Below are 17090 nucleotides of genomic sequence, written 5' to 3'. Positions count from 1 at the left end.
ATGACCCTCTTCCTTCAGCCTCTTACATGTTGCCTTGCAGGCCTGAGCCGCCATGCCCAGCTTTCCTGCTGTTTGTAATCTGTTACTTAGGACGCTCAGACTCTGTGGACCTGGTGCTTGGATAAGCCTAAAGGGGCAGGGACAGGCAGAGATATGGAGAAAGACCCAAGAAAACAAGGCCACTGATTTCTGTGTGGAATAGCATAACATGGACACCGGAGATCTTGTCCTGGGGTAGCAGATAAGCTTGTTATCACTGGAATGCATTCCTGGAGTTCTTCCTCAGAGAAAGCTGTGTTCCGTTACTAGTATAGACATAGTCTACTCACTACTCTGAAGGGCTCCTTTTTCTTTCTTGCCTTTCCTCACACCTGTCCTTCTAATCATCTACTATAAGTTATTCATTGAATTAAGAAGAAAAGTTGGGGGTTGGGGAGATGGCTTAGTAGTTAAGGCATTTGCCTGCAATGCCAAAGGACTCATGTTCAATTCCCTGAGACCCACAGGAGCCAGATGCAGTGTGGCTACAGGCCCCGGTGTGCCCATTCTCTTTCCCCCTCTCCCTCTCAAATAAATAAATTAAAAACAGTTGGAAGTAGAGGGAAGGAATAGGAGGAGAAAGAAGAAAGTTGGGAAAAAGAACAGAAGGCATTTTAGTGGACTAGCTGCCTCACTTTCTGTCAACCTAGTGTGTGGTGGTGTATGCCACCAGTGTGGTGTGACAGCGGCGTGCCTGGGATTCCTGCTGGGACGTGTTTCATTCACACTTCTCAGAAGAGTCACTGCTGCTCTTCTGCTTACAAACACTCCCGGGAGGTTTCTCCAGTGCTGTCCTCGGGGACTGTCCCCAGAAGTGAGAGTAGACATATTTTCTCATCTTACCTTAGGCACATGCTCCTCCAACAGTGGACACACAACCACCACCCCCAATGATGTCAAGCTAGTTTTAAGGTCATAGTTGGTGATTCCATATCAGTTGCTAAGAAAAAGCCATCTCTGTGTGTGTGTGTGTTACGTGTGGGGGGTCTCACTATACAGCCTAGGCTGATGTCAAGCTCACAGTCCTCCTGCTTCAGCCTTCCAAAATGCTGACATTACAGACATGTCCCACCATGTTCAGGAGAATCTCACCTCCAGTGGGCTGGGAAGATGGCTCAGCCGGTGAAGGACTTGGGGATGCAAGTGTGAGGAACCACGTAAGCGCTGGGTGTGGAGGTGTGTCTGTCACCACGCCCTCCCCACCATGATGGACCGAAAATCAACCTTGCCTCTCTAGGTTTCTCTCTCTCTCTCTCTCTCTCTCTCTCTCTCTCTCTCTGTGTGTGTGTGTGTGTGTGTGTGTGTGTGTGTGTGTGTCAGCGTTTGGTCACAGTAAGGCACAAGTAACTAACACAGTGGCTAAATCAGAGAGCAAGCATCCAGGTGCAGGAGCATCAAATGCGGGTCATATTTGCTCTTTTTTTTTTTCTCCTCTTTTTGGTTTTTTGAGGTAGGGTCGCACTCTAGGCCAGGCTGACCTGGAATTCACTGTGTAATCTCAGAGTGGCCTCAAACTCATGGCGATCCTCCTACCTCTACTTCCCGAGTGCTGGGATTAAAGGCATGTGCCACCACGCCCAGCTTGTATTGTTCTTTTTAACTTGGCCTGGAAATCACACAGCTTCACTCCTGCCTTCCCAGCAGTGAGTGTGAGGGGCAGAGGAATGGCGGCCACCAACCTGATGCACAGAGAATGTACTAGCTGCCAGGTCCTATGCTGGAGCCCTCCCCTCAACCAAACTCAAAGAGTCAGAGACTCCACGCTGTCATCTGTATGCTCTGCTGAAGAGAATAATTCACTGTTTCATTGGTAAGGGGTACACCTAGATTTTTCTTGCTATAATTTTTTAGCTTTTGTCTGCTAAAATCTACTCCAGGTTTTTCTTTTAATTTCTTCTCTGCCTTTCCCTTCGATTTCTGCCTTCTTACATTGTCTTTCCAGCTTGTACATTTTAGTGTCTCATGTTCATTTCTTTGCAGCCATCTTTCTGCTAGAAATAAACTTCCCGCATCCCCCGTCTTGTTACTTACGTTCGTTTCTTTTAAGGTATTGTTTATTACTGATCTTATGGTAGTGGAAAGATATCCCCCAAAGAGATCTCAGGAGTTTAGTTTTATGGAAGTGGCTTAGATTCTCAGCTTCAAGGTGATTTCTAGTTGGGTGTGGACAACAGACTTGAAGTGTGCATATCTGATCCGTGACCCACTGGGGTATTTAGTTTGCTGTGACTTGAGTGTTTGGTTTGATGTGTTTATGGACAGTTACTCACTATTAGCTGAACTTTTACATTTCTGAAAAGAGAGGAAGATGGAGAAGTTTCAAAATTTTACTTTCATACTTTGTAGTGACTCAGTTGATAGTCTTTTTAGGTAACTAATGAAATGCAGTGTACAGTTGCCAAGTGTTAAAATTCTACCCTGCTTCCGTAAGCACTAGTCAGTTAAGGGAGGGTGACACCACCCAGTGATAACATTCAAACCACCAGGTGTTATTTGAAGGTTTTGGGTGCTCTTACCCTTTTTAAACTGTCAAGTCATATCCTGCCTTGCATTTTCATTTGGTATAAGTGCGATGCTGCCGGCATCTGTCTGGCTTTAGATACTCCACTGAAATCAAACACCAAACTAAAAAGGAAGGCAGTAATAAATCTATCCTTTCTTAGGAGGCCTGTAGTTCATCCTGGTGGGAGCCTCACAGTCACCTGGGGGTCTTGTCAAGTTGCCTCTGTCCTTATTCTTCACAGTCCCTAGAGGAGTTGGTATGAAGTGGGGTCTTGCTTTGGGATTTTGGAGAAGTTCTGCAAGGAGACCTTGTCGTGCAGCTGAGGTTGAGAAATATCACAGGAAGTGCCCCTCCCTGCCCAGCTGCCATCTTTGCCTTGCCCGTTCTCTCCCTAGCCAGGGCCTTCCCACCCAAGTGCAAGGCTCCCTCACCCTCTGTAACTGCAGCCCCTGAGCCCTTCCCCATGCCACCCAGGACTCACCAGCTCCCTCATACTGGCATGTGCTGTTCACCCCTCCACTTACACAAGTCAGTTTCTTTTCTCTCTCTCGCTCTCTCTCTCTCTTTTTTTTTTTTTTTTTTTTTTTTTTTTGTGTGTGTATGTTTCAAGGTAGGGTCTCTAGCCCAGGCTGACCTGGAATTCATTCTGTATTCTCAGGGTGGCCTTGAACTCATTGCTTTCCTCCTTCCTCCAACCTCTGCTGGAGTGCTGGCATTAAAGGCATGTGCCACCATACCCGGTCTCTCTCTCTTTCTTTCTTTCTTTCTTTCTTTCTTTCTTTCTTTCTTTCTTTCTTTCTTTCTTTCTTTCTTTCTTTCCTTCCTTCCTTCCTTCCTTCCTTCCTTCCTTCCTTCCTTCCTTCCTTCCTTCCTTCCTTCCTTCTTTTGCCCTCCCTCCCTCCCTTTCTCTCTTTCTCTCTTTTATTAATTTATTTTCCTTTCCTTTCCTTTCCTTTCCTTTCCTTTCCTTTCCTTTCCTTTCCTTTCCTTTCCTTTCCTTTCCTTTCCTTTCCTTTCCTTTCCTTTCCTCTCCTCTCCTCTCCTCTCCTCTCCTCTCCTCTCCTCTCCTCTCCTCTCCTCTCCTCTCCTCTCCTCTCCTCTCCTCCCCTCCCCTCCCCTCCCCTCCCCTCCCCTCCCCTCCCCTCCCCTCCCCTCCCCTCCCCTCCCCTCCCCTCCCCTCCCCTCCCCTCCCCTCCCCTCCCCTCCCCTCCCCTCCCCTCCCCTCCCCTCCCCTCCCCTCCCCTCCCCTCCCTTCCCCTCCCCCCTCCCTTCCTTTCTCGCCCCTTCCCACCCTTCCCACCCCTTCCTGCCCCTCTCCTGTCTCTCCCCTCCCTTCCTCCCTCCCCTCTATTCCCCTCCTCCCCTCTCCCTTCCCTTCCCTTCCTTCTTTCCCTCCCTCCGTGCCTCTTTCCCTCCCTCCCCCTCTTTCTCTCTCTCTCTCTCCCTTCCCAACCTTTCTTCCTTCCTTTCTTCTTTCTCTAAGTGCTGAGCCATCTCTCTAGCCTCTTATTTTCTTTTTTTAAAAATTACTTATTTGCACATGTGTGTTTGCATGTGTGAGGGTATATGAGCATTCCAGGGCCTCGTGCCTTTGCATAGAAGCTCTAGACATATGCATCACACTTGGCATCTGGCTTCATGTGGGTACTGAGTAATCGACTGAGCTGGCAGGTGTTGCAAACACCTCTAACTGCTGAGCAGTCTCCCCAGTCCATGTATCTTCCCTTCTTGATCCGAGTGGTTTCATCCTTGAATTACACTCTGTCATTTAGTTTCCTTTGATTATGGCTTAGCTAAGCAGTAGTGGGTTTAAATGCATAGTATTTTAAAATTTTTATTCATTTGTAGGTAAGGGTGGGAGTGTGTGTATGTATGTGTGTGTTTGGTGAGAGATTTGCTAACCTTATCAAGACAGTGAACTGAAAATTGGTAGGTAGGAAAAAATAATACAAAAAATTGAGTGCATACAGAACAACAGGCTTTGGAAAGATAGAGAAGTAACATAGGAGGAGAACTGAAGAAATTCTTAAAACCAGCATTTTGAATTGCTAGGCAGCCTGTAGATGGTACTTTTCTCAGAGATTGCAAATCTAGAATGAGAGACAAGTTTGATGATACAAGGAGATTTGATGAGATAATTATACATTGAACATTTTATTCTACTAACTTCTGATAATCTCTTAACTTTTTGTTGGTTAGTTTTTGTTTGTTCGGTTGGTTTTTCGAGGTAGGGTCTCGCTTTAGCCCGGCCTGACCTGGAATTCACTGTGGTAGTCTCAGGCTGACTCACAGTGATTCTCTTACCTCTGCATTCTGAGTGTTGGGATTAAAGGCATGCACTGCAATGACTGGCTGTTGGTTAGGTTTTTTTTTTTTTTAAGATAACTGAGAAAATAATGCAGGAATATCATCTCTGGATTTTTTTCTGCCCCAACCAAAGGGAGGAGGAAGGATAAAGAAAAAGCATTGACCAGAAATGTATACAGATGGGAACAAGAAAATTAAACCTGCAAGAATGCCTCAAGCAGAGTGTGTGCTTGACAGACACTTCAGGCAGGTGATGGGAAAAAGAAAGAAGGAAAGAATATTTCTCATGGCCCAAAACTTAAACTGACAAGGAGATTTGAAAAGAAAGAGATGACTGGTAGATCCTGTGCTCCCAATTTCATCCCAGATGATTCCAGGGACAGGACATGATGCAGGCTCCATAGGACAGAGAACTTTTCTTTTTTTCTTTCTTTCTTTCTTTTTTTTTTCTGGCTTAACAGTTCTTGCTTCCAACCTCTGTAAGTAACTTTTCTGCAGAATGCACCGATAAGTAAAATGCAATCTGTGACATGTAGAACCAACATCTAATAGTCAGGATACAAAGAGTGACTCAAACTACAGGAAATGTGAGCAATACTTTCATAGTGCAAAAAGTAAAGCCAGAATTTAAAAGCGAAACAGCTCCATCTGGAGTGGGGGAGGGGGTGAGAAAAGATTTCATGGAGAACGTGATGGTTAAAAGGGTCCTTGGAGGAGAGAGGCAAATTTCACAGGCGAGGGAGGTAAAATAGGCGAGAAGGGAGCTCCGTAAAGATGGATGAGCTAGCCTAGGACACAGGCATAGTGGTGAGGGAGATCAGGCTATAGGTGAGTATAAGGGAGCTTTTAAAGCTGGAGTTTGAGTAAGCTCAGTTAACAGTAGAATGATGCCCGCTTAAGGACTACAAGGAATGCTTCACATGCGTGACTTTAATCAGCTGTGGTAGAACCATGTGATGTTTTCCATGTCTGTTTTCAGGGTGCATAAACAACTTTTGCCGGGCTTGGTGGCACACACCTTTAATCCCCGCACTTGGGAGGCTGAGCTAGAAGAATTGCTGTGAGTTTGAGGCCAGCCTGAGACTAATTTCAGATCAACTTGGGCTAGAGCAAGACCCTGCCTCAATAAATAAATAAATAAAACAAATAAAAAAAGCACTTTCAGATTTAGCCACATATGGAGCTAGAGTCCAGCCCCTGCTCCATGTAAGCGTGTCATAGAAAATTGCATGTGTTAGTCTCACGGCTGTTACTTCCCTTGTACATGTTGAGACTAAGGAGCAGGGGAGAGAGCTGGGAAATAGAAGATGGATTAAAGTACTTAGAGAGAAAAAAGTTGAGTCAATTACAAGGTCCCATGGGGATCTAAAATAGATTTGTGGGTTTGGGAATAAAAAAAAAAACCCAACATAAAGCCAGTTGGAGGTGATAAATGTTGGAAAGAGCTAAGAGTGGCCAGTATTGGAGCAGCTGGGAGATGGGGGCTGGTAGGGCACAGAGAGGTGAGTGTCCAGGAAGTCAGCAGCTTTTAAGCATCAGCCTGGGGGTGTTGGTGACAAGCTTGCCCTTGGAATTCCCTGCAGGCTTGGTGGTTGAGTGAGCAGTGAAGGGCCACCCAGCAGCTGGTGCAGTGGCCAGTGGGTAGAAATCAGGGTGGACAGCTACCTGATGGAAGCTATGGACACAGGTAAGATTGCGAAGAGCAAAAGCTCAAGGGAAGAATGGATGAAGGAACAAAAACCTCAGTAAATGCCCAGGTAACTAGGCAAGAAAAAGAAAAGCTGGTTGGAACACTTGATGCTTCAGCGGGATAGTAACACTGCCTTGGTCTGGGTACCACTGCCCTGCTAGCAAAGATATGAAATGGCCGCAGTGTTTGGGGGCAGGTGGCTATGTAAAGAATATAGTACTGATACATAGCCTGTAATACAAGGGAATGTTATCCAGCCTTGAGACAGAATGGAATCCTGTTGTAGGCAGTGCCATGATTGACCATGTGCTAATTGAAATCAGCCAGTGACACGACAAATGCTGTGTGGATCCACTTAATATAAGATGTCTGAAGTAGGCACACTCATGTCACATACACTAGAGTGTAGTGATGGTTGCCAGAGACCCGGAGATGGAAGGGGGATGGGATGTTTCTGGCTAGTGGGTAGAGAATTTTGGTTCTGCAAGGTAAATAAGCATCTAGAGGTCTGATGTACATGATTACACCTGTTGCTAGTGATATTGTACAGTACACCTGAAATCTGTTCATTTTATACTATGTGGTCAGACGCCAATAAAGCAAAAGGAAGTATATAAGATATATTTAAGGGCTGGGAGTTTGTTCAGTGGGTAAAGTGCTTGCTTTGCAAGCATGAGGACCTGAGTATGATCCTCAGAACCTACTCACAAAAAGCCAAGGTGGTGGAGGATGCTTGTAATCCTAGTGCTGGTCAAGAGAGGTAAAGGCAGGCAGATTCCTGGACCTCAGGGCCAGCCAGTCTAACTTACTTGGCAAGCACTAGGTTAGAGAGAAACCCTGACTCTTTTGCACAGTGCCTGAGAAACAACGCCTGAGGTTGTCCTCTGGCCTCTCTGTACACTGCATCTGTGCACACACGTACCCATACATGAACATGCGCATACAGACATACATAAATATATGTAAATGATACACATATTTAAATATATATTTAAGGGGGACTATAACAGTACACTGTCAAGCTCATAATCAAGGCAAATTCTAAGAGTGTTGCACAAACATTCTCGAATAATGTTTGCAGAGCTAATGTTAGTAGTGAGCTGAAGCTCACAAAAAGTGGTTAGAAGCAAGAGAACAGTTTTGTAAGCCTATATCCCAGATCCAGCTACACAAATAAAAGATAAGCTTCTGGGTGTAGAAATTTCTCTTCATCAAATAGTCATAGAGACTGTTCTAATCTCCCTTGTTCTCTGTCTCTTTTCAAAAGGAGAACTACTAACTGGAAAGAACAGACCAAATACAGAGAGAGAGAAGTGACCCCATGACACTGAGGAGTAGGAGGCTTGTATTCCTGTTCGTTAGGGCTTCTGGTGCCAGTTCAGCTACCACACAGCATAGGACAGAAGTTTTCAGTCTTCTTGGGACCTCTTGCAGGTGAACTGCTAGTTGAAGCTATTTGAGACTGATTCCTAGATGCCTCCGAATGAAGATCGTTAGAAAGAAAAGAAATTTCTGAAAATTTTAGGCTATTTATTTTCAATCCTGGCTGCACACTCCCATCCCCCGTGGATCTTCTGTAAGGTGACTTTTCTGTCCAGGCCCTACCTCAGAGTTAGGACTAGCCTGGTGGATGCTCCTGAGGACATTCGGACAGGCACCCAGGAGCAGATTCGTATCTCTTCTGAGGAGGTCTGTCCATCCACTGTGAAATTCTTGAATGCAAATAGTTCACATTTATGAAAGGAACCAATTTGTGTTCACACGAGACAGGACATACAGAATTATCCATCTTTCCTTTTGTGGCTAGGTTCCTGGACCATAAAAATACCACAGATCAAGCAGATCTTACTTCTTTTGGTTTATACCTGAGGATTGGGGGAGGGTCACTCCCCAGCCCAGGAACCTGTCTCATAAGGGCCAGAAAGAAAGATTTTACAATATCATGTAGTAGGGTTGTCATTTACTTAATTATTTATGATAATTTCTTTCATTTAAGGCCAAACGTCGATCCGGAGACCAGGGTGGGAAAAGCAGTTCTGAAAGGTCAGAAGAGTACAATTCCCACACTCAACCACTGAATGGGCTTCCTCGCAAATGCACACATTATCTTGTCTTTCTAGGACGTTCAATGATGTCACTTATCCCTGGTTGTGCATCACAGATTTTAACAGAATAGATTTAGGGCAGAGCAGGCCATCTGCATTTAAAAAAAGTGGTGTGTGTGTGTGTGTGTGTGTGTGTGTACGCACGCGTGCACACAGTAGGGTTTCTTGCCACTGCAAACATAATGATAGACACTTGCATCTCTTTTAGTATCCAGCTTTACGAGGGTGGCTGGGGAATTGAACCCAGGCAGGCTGGTTTTGCAAGCAAGTATTGTTAAATGTGGAGCCATTTCTCCAGTTCCCCCATCAGCATTTTTTTAAAGTGCATGACCCAGTGTACAGTTGGAGTTGTAATCCACTGCCCAGTATAACCTGAAGTAAAGTTCAAAGTTATAATTTACGTTTGGCCATAGCCTGCGGAATTGCAGGTACTTTGCATTGAAGATCCAGAATTAGAGAGTATGTTTTGACTGTCCTGACCGGATTGTCTGATGAAATCAAGTCTCCTGCTCAGGGGTGGGGAGGGCGTGGGTCTCTAGTGGCCTCGCCGTATGAGCAAGGACCTTGTCTGCATTGGAGCCATCTCACCAGCTTTGCCTTCCGGTTTTCTGAAGGGCTTCTGGAAAACAGCAGCCATGTCATGAAACCTGGAAGTGGGGACTGAGAGCTCACTGAATTGACATTTGTCACCCTCTGCTTAAGAAGGTACTAAGCAGCCAGACAGAAGCTGCTTTGGAAAGGAAGTCCAGGTCTTTCCCAACTTCCTGAGAAAGAAGAGCAGAGACTGGATTCTGTGCTGTGGATACGACGTCCATCCAAGCCGGTGCTCAGGCTTGTGCATCAAAATCACTTGGAGAACCCATTAAAAACAGGCTGCCCAGCTGGGCGTGGTGACGCATGCCTTTAATCCCAGCACTCGGGAGGCAGAGGTAGGAGGATCGCCATGAGTTCGAGGCCACCATGAGACTACAAAGTGAATTCCAGGTTAGCCTGGGCTACAGTGAGACCCTACCTCAGGAGAAAAAAAAAAAAAAAAAAGACAGCCAGGCTGCCGAGTTCCATCCTCACTTCTTAGTCTGTAGTTTGTGGAGGGGGCATCTGAAAATGTCCATTTCAGACAAGTGCCTTGGTGATGCTGATGCTGCCAGTCTGGGGGCCTCCCTTTGAAGTTCACACGACTGGTGTCATGAGAGAAGTTTGGCTTCCTGGCATCTGCTGCCCAAGCTTCAGTGTCTACCAAAATTGCTCTGGGAGTGTGTTCAGCACTGACCAGGACTCACAGAAATACCCTGATGAGAATCAGTGTTCACACAATGGAATTTAATTTCAGGGTGTTTTGTCTATGCAAGTGAACACCAGACACTTGCATCATTTTATTTTTATATTTTATTTATTTACTTATGTGGGGGGGAGGGAGGAAGAGAGAGAGAGACAGAGAGACAGAGAGGGAGAGAAAGGGTGCACCAGGGCCTCCAGCCACTGCAAACGAACTCCAGATGTATGTACCCCCTTTGTGTATCTGGCTTACGTGGGTCCTGGAGAGTCAAACTGGGATCCTTTGGCTTTGCAGACAAGTGTCTTAACCACTAAGACATCTCTCCAGCCCCCACTTTATTTTGTTTTGAGAGAGAGAATGGGCATACCAGGGCCTCTCAGCTGCTGTGGACAAACTGCAGGTGCCTGCGCCCCCTTGTTGGCATGCGAGGCATTGCATGTTTGCGTCAGTGTTGCATCTGGCTATACGTGGGATCTGGAGGATTGGAACAGGAGTTTTTAGGCTTTGCAGGCAAGTGCCTTAACCGCTAAGCCATCTCTCTAACCCTTGCATCACTTTTTGTGTCCAGCTTACGTGGGTAGCTTGGGAATTGAACCCAGGCCAATAGGGTTTGCAAACAAGGACCTTTAACCACAGACATCTTTCCCAGTCCCCTAGCATAATTATTAAATTTATTTTATTTTATGTTTTGCAAGCACAGAGAGATAGAAGAGAGAGAGACTGACTGAGAGGATAGGTGCACCATGGCCTCCAGCCATGGTCTTCAGGCACATGTGCCACTTTGTGCATCTGGCTTTATGTGGGTAGTGGGGACTCAAATCCGGGTAGTTACACTTTGCAGGCAGCGTCCCCAGAATAATTTCTTTTACCAAAGAACAGAAACGGATATCCCCTTATAGTTTTCTGATGTTAATTCAGGACATAAATTGTCTTTATCGGGAAGGTGAACATTAGTTAAAATTAATTAAAGGGCTCATGAGAGTTGTTTCCAGGAAGCCAGCCTTGTTTCTCAGGCGAAACCTGAACCACGGCGTGACTGCAGGCTCCACGCCGGATGGGGACAGGTGGCCGGCCGGGTGGCACAGCGCTCTTCCCCTCGGTCAGCGTTGGTCAGCTGCTCTTCCGAATAGCCAGCGGTGGTGAGTCACTGGCTTTTTCCTCCTGCGCTTGTCTTCTTCCACAGGAAGCCCGCTGCTTTAAAAATAATCTGTTCTCGCGTGTGGTATGGATTTGGGGAAGTGGTAATATGCTAGAAGACACAAATGCTTTAAAATTCTGTAGTACTGTGTTGGTTGAAAGGGGAATTATAGGCCCTTATCTCAGGCTGCTTATGCCAGGGAAGGAGGAACTGGAACTCGCTTTTGGCCAGTGTCTGTTTTGTTCATACAAGTCACTTTGGCTTCATTTTCTCATTTAATCCTCACAGTTCCCTGAGAGGTAGACAGTGCTATTTTCCATTGTGTGTGGAAGAAGGAAAACTGCGAAGATAAATGCCCTCAACAACGTGAGGCGAGGAAGCACTGGCACAGCCGGGGCGCACTCCTTCCGAGGCACCCTGTGGCGTGCAGTCCTCCCTTCCGTCTTCCCAACGAGCTGCTTCTTTTCCAAATGAAAATGTCCAGATTGTGTCTTTTTAAAATAAAAAAGTATTTATTTGAGAGCGACAAATGGAGAGAGAGAGAGAGAATGGGCGCGCCAGGGCTTCCAGCCACTGCAAACAAACTCCAGATGCGTGCGCCCCCCCCCCTTGTGCATCTGGCTAATGTGGGTCCTGGGGATGAGCCTCGAACCGGGGTCCTTAGGCTTCACAGGCAAGCGCTTAACCGCTAAGCCATCTCTCCAGCCTCAGATTGTGTCTTAAAAGCAGCTCGGCAGTATACTGGTCACTCTCCTTCCCCCACCGACCCTTTTATTTGGGGGGGAATCTGTTCTCTTTTTCCTAGTGGGTTGCCATATGTTAACAGAGCTTATCCCACTTGATTTGTAGCTAAGCCACTGGTTTTCCAGCAGCCTGGCCCATGGGTTCTCAAAGATGGGAGGCTATGGTACGAGAGGGCCAGCTCATCTTGGAGGCCTGATCAGAACATCAAACTCTCACAGCAGGCAAAATGCACAAAAGCACGTATGCATCCTGTGTGGTCCTTCCGGAACATTCACAAGAATTTACTCAGCACAGCTGTCTACAGGGGAATCAGCCCCCGGTGACCCCAGAGCTGCTGGGGTGGCTGCAGGATGTTCTGTTTCTTAAGGCAGGTGGTGGTTCTGTGCTCGCGGTGTGTACTTCTGCGCGTACTCTTAGGATCTGTGTACTTTCCTCTACCCCAGCAGAAGAACGTTGTCCATAAGTGGTTCAGTGCACAAGTCGGGAAGCTGTTGTTACATCTGTTCCAATCAGCAGGTCCCTTTAGCTACAGGTTTTCCGTCAAAGGCTCACTGGCTGCAGTGAGAACACCTTAAAGGTTTTTCGTGGGCTCCCCTCTCAGCCTCTTGTAGATCCCTGAATCAGCAGCCCGGTCTGGCCCCACGTGTCTCTTGAGGCATTTGTCATCACCATTCTCCTAGGCCAATGGTCAGGACAATTGCCTGGCATAAAAGACAGCCCTTCGTTGAGAACCTCTCTCAGGACACCAGTCAAGTCCTCTCTGAAGGTCCCAACCCAGCTCTGCGGAGTCTCCAAGAATAAAGGCAGTAATTGTTTCTGCACAATGGGCACCTTAGTCCCTGGGGACCTCCCTAGACCACTACCTGCATGATGTAGTCTGTCCTATTGTGCATATCCTCTCCTGTAATTGAATTTATTTCCCCCTTAAAGCCACCCTTGTCATTTTAACCAATGAAGATCGTAGGAAGATGCTGGGGAATGACATAGATACAGTTCCCTGGCCAGTAGCCTCAGGCAGTCCTAGAGATGGAATAGGGAAGAACTGTGGATTCTCTTCTGACTTTCCTGAAAGGGGAAAAAGGGAGAGGCAGGGTGCGGGCAGAGGCCTTAACACTAACTATGAGTATTGGATTTGGCCTTCAAAGAACCTTGTCCCAAGTAATAGTTCCTTCTAAAGTGAGATTGGCAAGGTCAAGAGATAAAAATGACTCTCTTCATCAGTTATGCCTCTGAGTTGGGGTTATGGCCTTCTGATTTGGCACAGTTTCAGAAATCCTGTGACTCATTTTATTGCCCAAGTTTTTCTCTCTCCTTCATGTTTCACACACATCTCTCCTCTCATACTTCTTTATCAGAATCTCAGCCTTTAAAAAAGAAAACACAGAAATGGCACATGCAAACAGAAATCCTTTGTTGGCATTCTCAGTCCATTGTGGATACGTTGCCATAGCAATGACAGTGTATACACACACACACACACACACACACACATACACATTCTTGAGGTTTCCATCCGGTTGTTTTATTCCTTTTCTTAAACAGCAACAGTCAACACTGTTACTAAACAAACTATTAATATATCTTTACAGCGTCTCTTGGCAGCGTTAAGGTAGTTTAATTTGCTCCTAATTCAGTTACAGTTAGTCATGCCCCATAGCAGAGCTGACTTTATAAACAGACTGGTTGGGTTGCTTTCAGGCTTATTCATTGTTGGAGTCAACTATTTTTATTATTATTATTATTTATTTTAGAGAGAGATAGACAAAGAACTGGCATGTTAGGACCTCAGTCACTGCAGTCGAATTCCAGAGGCTTGCGCCACCTAGTGGGCATGTGCAACCTTGTGCTTGCTTCACCTTTGTGCTTGTGACTTACGTGGGATCTGTAGAGTCAAACATGGGTCCTTAGGTCTCTCAGGCAAGCACCTTAACCACTAAGCCATCTGTCCATGCCAGATTCAACTTTTAATTAAGACAGCGATGGCAGGAGCACGTTAAGCAATGTGGGAATTGAGTTCTTTACTTTTTTACTTTTTTTTTTTTTTTACGCGTACTTTACTTTTTGAGGTTGAGGTATTTTACTTTAGTGTTTTGATTTTGGCTTATGGATTTAACATACTCTTTTACTCTTTTTAAAGAACTAAATGTCAGGGAAGACATGAAAGATAAGATCTGAGAATTCAACTCAGCAGTTCCCCCCTCCCCCCCCAGGTAAGGTCTCACTCTAGCCCAGGTTGACCTGGAATTCAATGTGTAGTCTCATGGTGGCCTTGAACTCACAGCGATCCTACCTCTGCCTCCCGAGTGCTGGGATTAAAGGCTTGTGCCACCACACCCAGCCTAACTCAAAGTTGTTTTTTTTTTTTTAATCCCATTTGACTATCTGGTCCCTGGACAACTATATACATCCTCCCTGAGTCAAGATTAGATTGTGTGAACTCTAGTAACTGGAGGGATTGAATACATATATGCAGGTATACATTTACTATTGTTAACACATGTGGAAAATTGTAGAATTTACTTGAACTAGTGTATTTAATAAAGTCTTAAGGTTTTGTTATTTTTTTTTTCTTTTTCTCAGGGTAGTGTCTTGCTCTAGCCATACTGACCTGGAATTCATTATGTAGTCTGAGGTTGGCCTTGAACTCACAGTGATCCTCTTCCTACCTATGCCTTCCAAGTGCTGGGATTAAAGGTGCGTGCCACCATGCCCAACCAAGTCTTACCCTTTTGAAGCCAAAACCAAACATACTCACCGTGTGTAACATTGGTAAAAATGGCATTCTGGGACTTGTCTCTGAGGATTGTTGCTTTCTCTCAGGATAAGACCCCGTAGAGCTATGATGTGACAGCCTCATTGGGTACTCCAAAGGGGGTGTACCCATCCCTGCCCTCACCAGTAGCTTTCCCTACATACTTTGCCATCTTGGAGGTCAGTATTGTATTGCAGAGGTAAATGGGGTACTAACCCTTCTAAACTGATCTATAATCTCCCTTCAGTGACTGTCTCGTCCAGGCCCCCGGCTCTCCCAGGTCTAAGGTGAGGCGATTGCCATGGCTGGTCACCAGGGATATGCTGATTCCTAGCACCATGGCTCAGGGCTGGGTTAGTGCCCGGGTCTTCCTCTTACCAGCTGTGTGGTCGTCCAAGCAGCCAAACTTTTCAGGCTTGTTTGTCTTTTCTATACAACAGAGATAATGTTCTCCCATCAGACTGCTGGTTAAATGAGATAGTACATGTGGGAATCCTTAATAATCCTTAATGCAGTATTTGGCAGTAAATAGTATGGACCCAGTGGCTGTTAGTTTAATTATTAGTATGCTAGTAATTACAGAAAACTGCTTTCTCCCATAGTTTTTGTCACATAATGGTTTTAAAAAATATTTCAAAAAAACTTTTATCCAAAAGTACAGAAATGGATTAAAAAAAAAATCATGGTGGTATCCATGTCACATTGAATTCAACTTTTTTTTTTTTTTTTTTTTTTTTTTTTGGTTTTTCGAGGTAGGGTCTCACTCTGGCTCAGGCTGACCTGGAATTCACTATGCAATCTCAGGGTGGCCTCGAACTCTCGGCGATGCTCCTACCTCTGCCTCCCGAATGCTGGGATTAAAGGCGTGCGCCACCACGCCTGGATTAAATTCATCTTTTTAAACCATGTCAAGTGTATAATTCTGTTGACATTTAGCACTTTCACGATGTGTAACTGTCGTCACTTTCTATTTCCAGAACATTTTCATCATTCCAAAAGGAAATCCCACAGCCATTAAGTGGCCTCGCCTCATCTTCCTCTCCCCACACACCAGTGACCACTAATTGGCCTCTCGGCTCTAGATATGTCACATGACGAGAATAGTAGAAGATGGCGTCTGTTGGGGGGTCTGTTGTGTCTGGATTTTCTCACTTAGCACAGTGTTTCCAGGCTCACCCATGTTATAGCATGAACTGGTGCTTCATTCTCTTTAATAGTTGAAGAATATTCCATCATTGTCAGATTTCGTCCATCTATACCCATTGGTTAACGCACACAGAGGTTGTTTCCACCTTTGGTTATTGTGGATACTGTTGCTATGAGTATTAGTTTATAACTTTTTGTGTGGATACCTGTTTTCAAGTCTTTGGTTGCATGCCTGGAGGCAGACTTACTGCATGATACGAGAATTCTATGTTGGCATAGTTGTGAAACCACCAGCTTCTGTGCCATGGCTCTACCATTTTGTGTTCTCATCGCCAATGTCTGAGGGTTCTGGTTTTTCTATGTCCTTTCAACCTTGCCCATTGTCTTCTTGTGTAATATAATTATCATAGTGGACGAGAAGTACTATTTTACTGTGGTTTGGAATTTTATTTTACAGTATTGACTTAATTGGTATGTGTCTGGAATCATATTAATGTTCTTAAGCTCGTTGTATTGCAAAGTTATTTGGAAACCGTCTATACAGAAGTTCCCATGAGAGGCAGATGTGAACTGTCCTTACCCTCACATTGCCTCACAATGCCTTAGCATTGGGCCCGAGGATATGTGGCGTGGATGGCCACTGCATGGCTAATTGAAGAGGGTGTCTGATTCTCCTACCTCTCTAACTCCCCTTCTTTTGGTTTTAGAGATTTCCTGTGAGTCACCCCAAATGTCTTTTCAACGAACTGGATAAGAGCTGAACCACCTGCCCCTGTGGACTTCATACTCCTGGCTCCACCGTCTTCTGATGGCATTGTGACCGTGCCGAGCCCAAGTTACCCACTGCTTATGATGAGTGATGAGAAGAGCCTGGGTGTGTCCCAAAAGTTGGTGTCACCTTCAAGGAGCACAAGTAGCTGCTCTTCCAAGCAAGGAAGTCGACAGGTAAAGTGTATCTCACATCAGTTTTGAGATGCAAACTTGAATCATCAGGGATTTTCAGGTAAAGGCGTGCACACTTACATAGGAAATTCTGTTTGTCAGCCTAAGAGCATTTGTTGGGGCTGGGGAGATGATGGCTCAGTAGTTAAGATTGCTTGCCATGAGAGGTTTCTGGCTGGAGACTGTCAGGCTTGACTGTCCAGAACCCACAGAAAAAGCAGGATGTGGCCAGTGTGATGGCCCGTGCCTTTAATCTCAGCACCTGGGAGGCAGAGGTAGGAGGGACACTGTGAATTCCAGAACAGCCTGAGACTGCATAGTGAATTCCAGGTCAGTCTGGGCTAGAGCGAGACCTTACCTTGGGGAAAAAGAATCTGGATGTGGACACATACACACATACACCCACACACCCACACACCCTCCCTCTAACCCCAGGGACCAGAGAATC

The 17090-nt window shown here is 45.6% G+C and overlaps 1 protein-coding gene across 10 annotated transcripts in view; it reads left to right on the top strand.

Annotated features, from left to right (window-relative positions):
- Osbpl3 (oxysterol binding protein like 3) overlaps positions 1 to 17090 on the top strand; it is a 197469-nt gene that overhangs the window by 79573 nt on the left and 100806 nt on the right. For 9 of the 10 annotated variants that reach the window (XM_045135889.1, XM_004652803.2, XM_004652801.2 and 6 more), the window contains exon 2: positions 16408 to 16645. In XM_045135889.1, coding sequence (XP_044991824.1) covers positions 16560 to 16645 — 86 coding nt within the window. In that variant the 5' untranslated portion in view covers positions 16408 to 16559. Of the gene's footprint in view, positions 1 to 11040; positions 11060 to 16407; positions 16646 to 17090 lie in introns of those variants that run through there. The other variant, XM_045135885.1, reaches the window with a different exon arrangement.

The sequence above is a fragment of the Jaculus jaculus genome, chromosome 16 (genome assembly GCF_020740685.1).
Source record: "Jaculus jaculus isolate mJacJac1 chromosome 16, mJacJac1.mat.Y.cur, whole genome shotgun sequence".
Classification (NCBI taxonomy): Eukaryota; Metazoa; Chordata; class Mammalia; order Rodentia; family Dipodidae; genus Jaculus; species Jaculus jaculus.
This window is presented reverse-complemented; position numbering and strand designations above follow the sequence as displayed.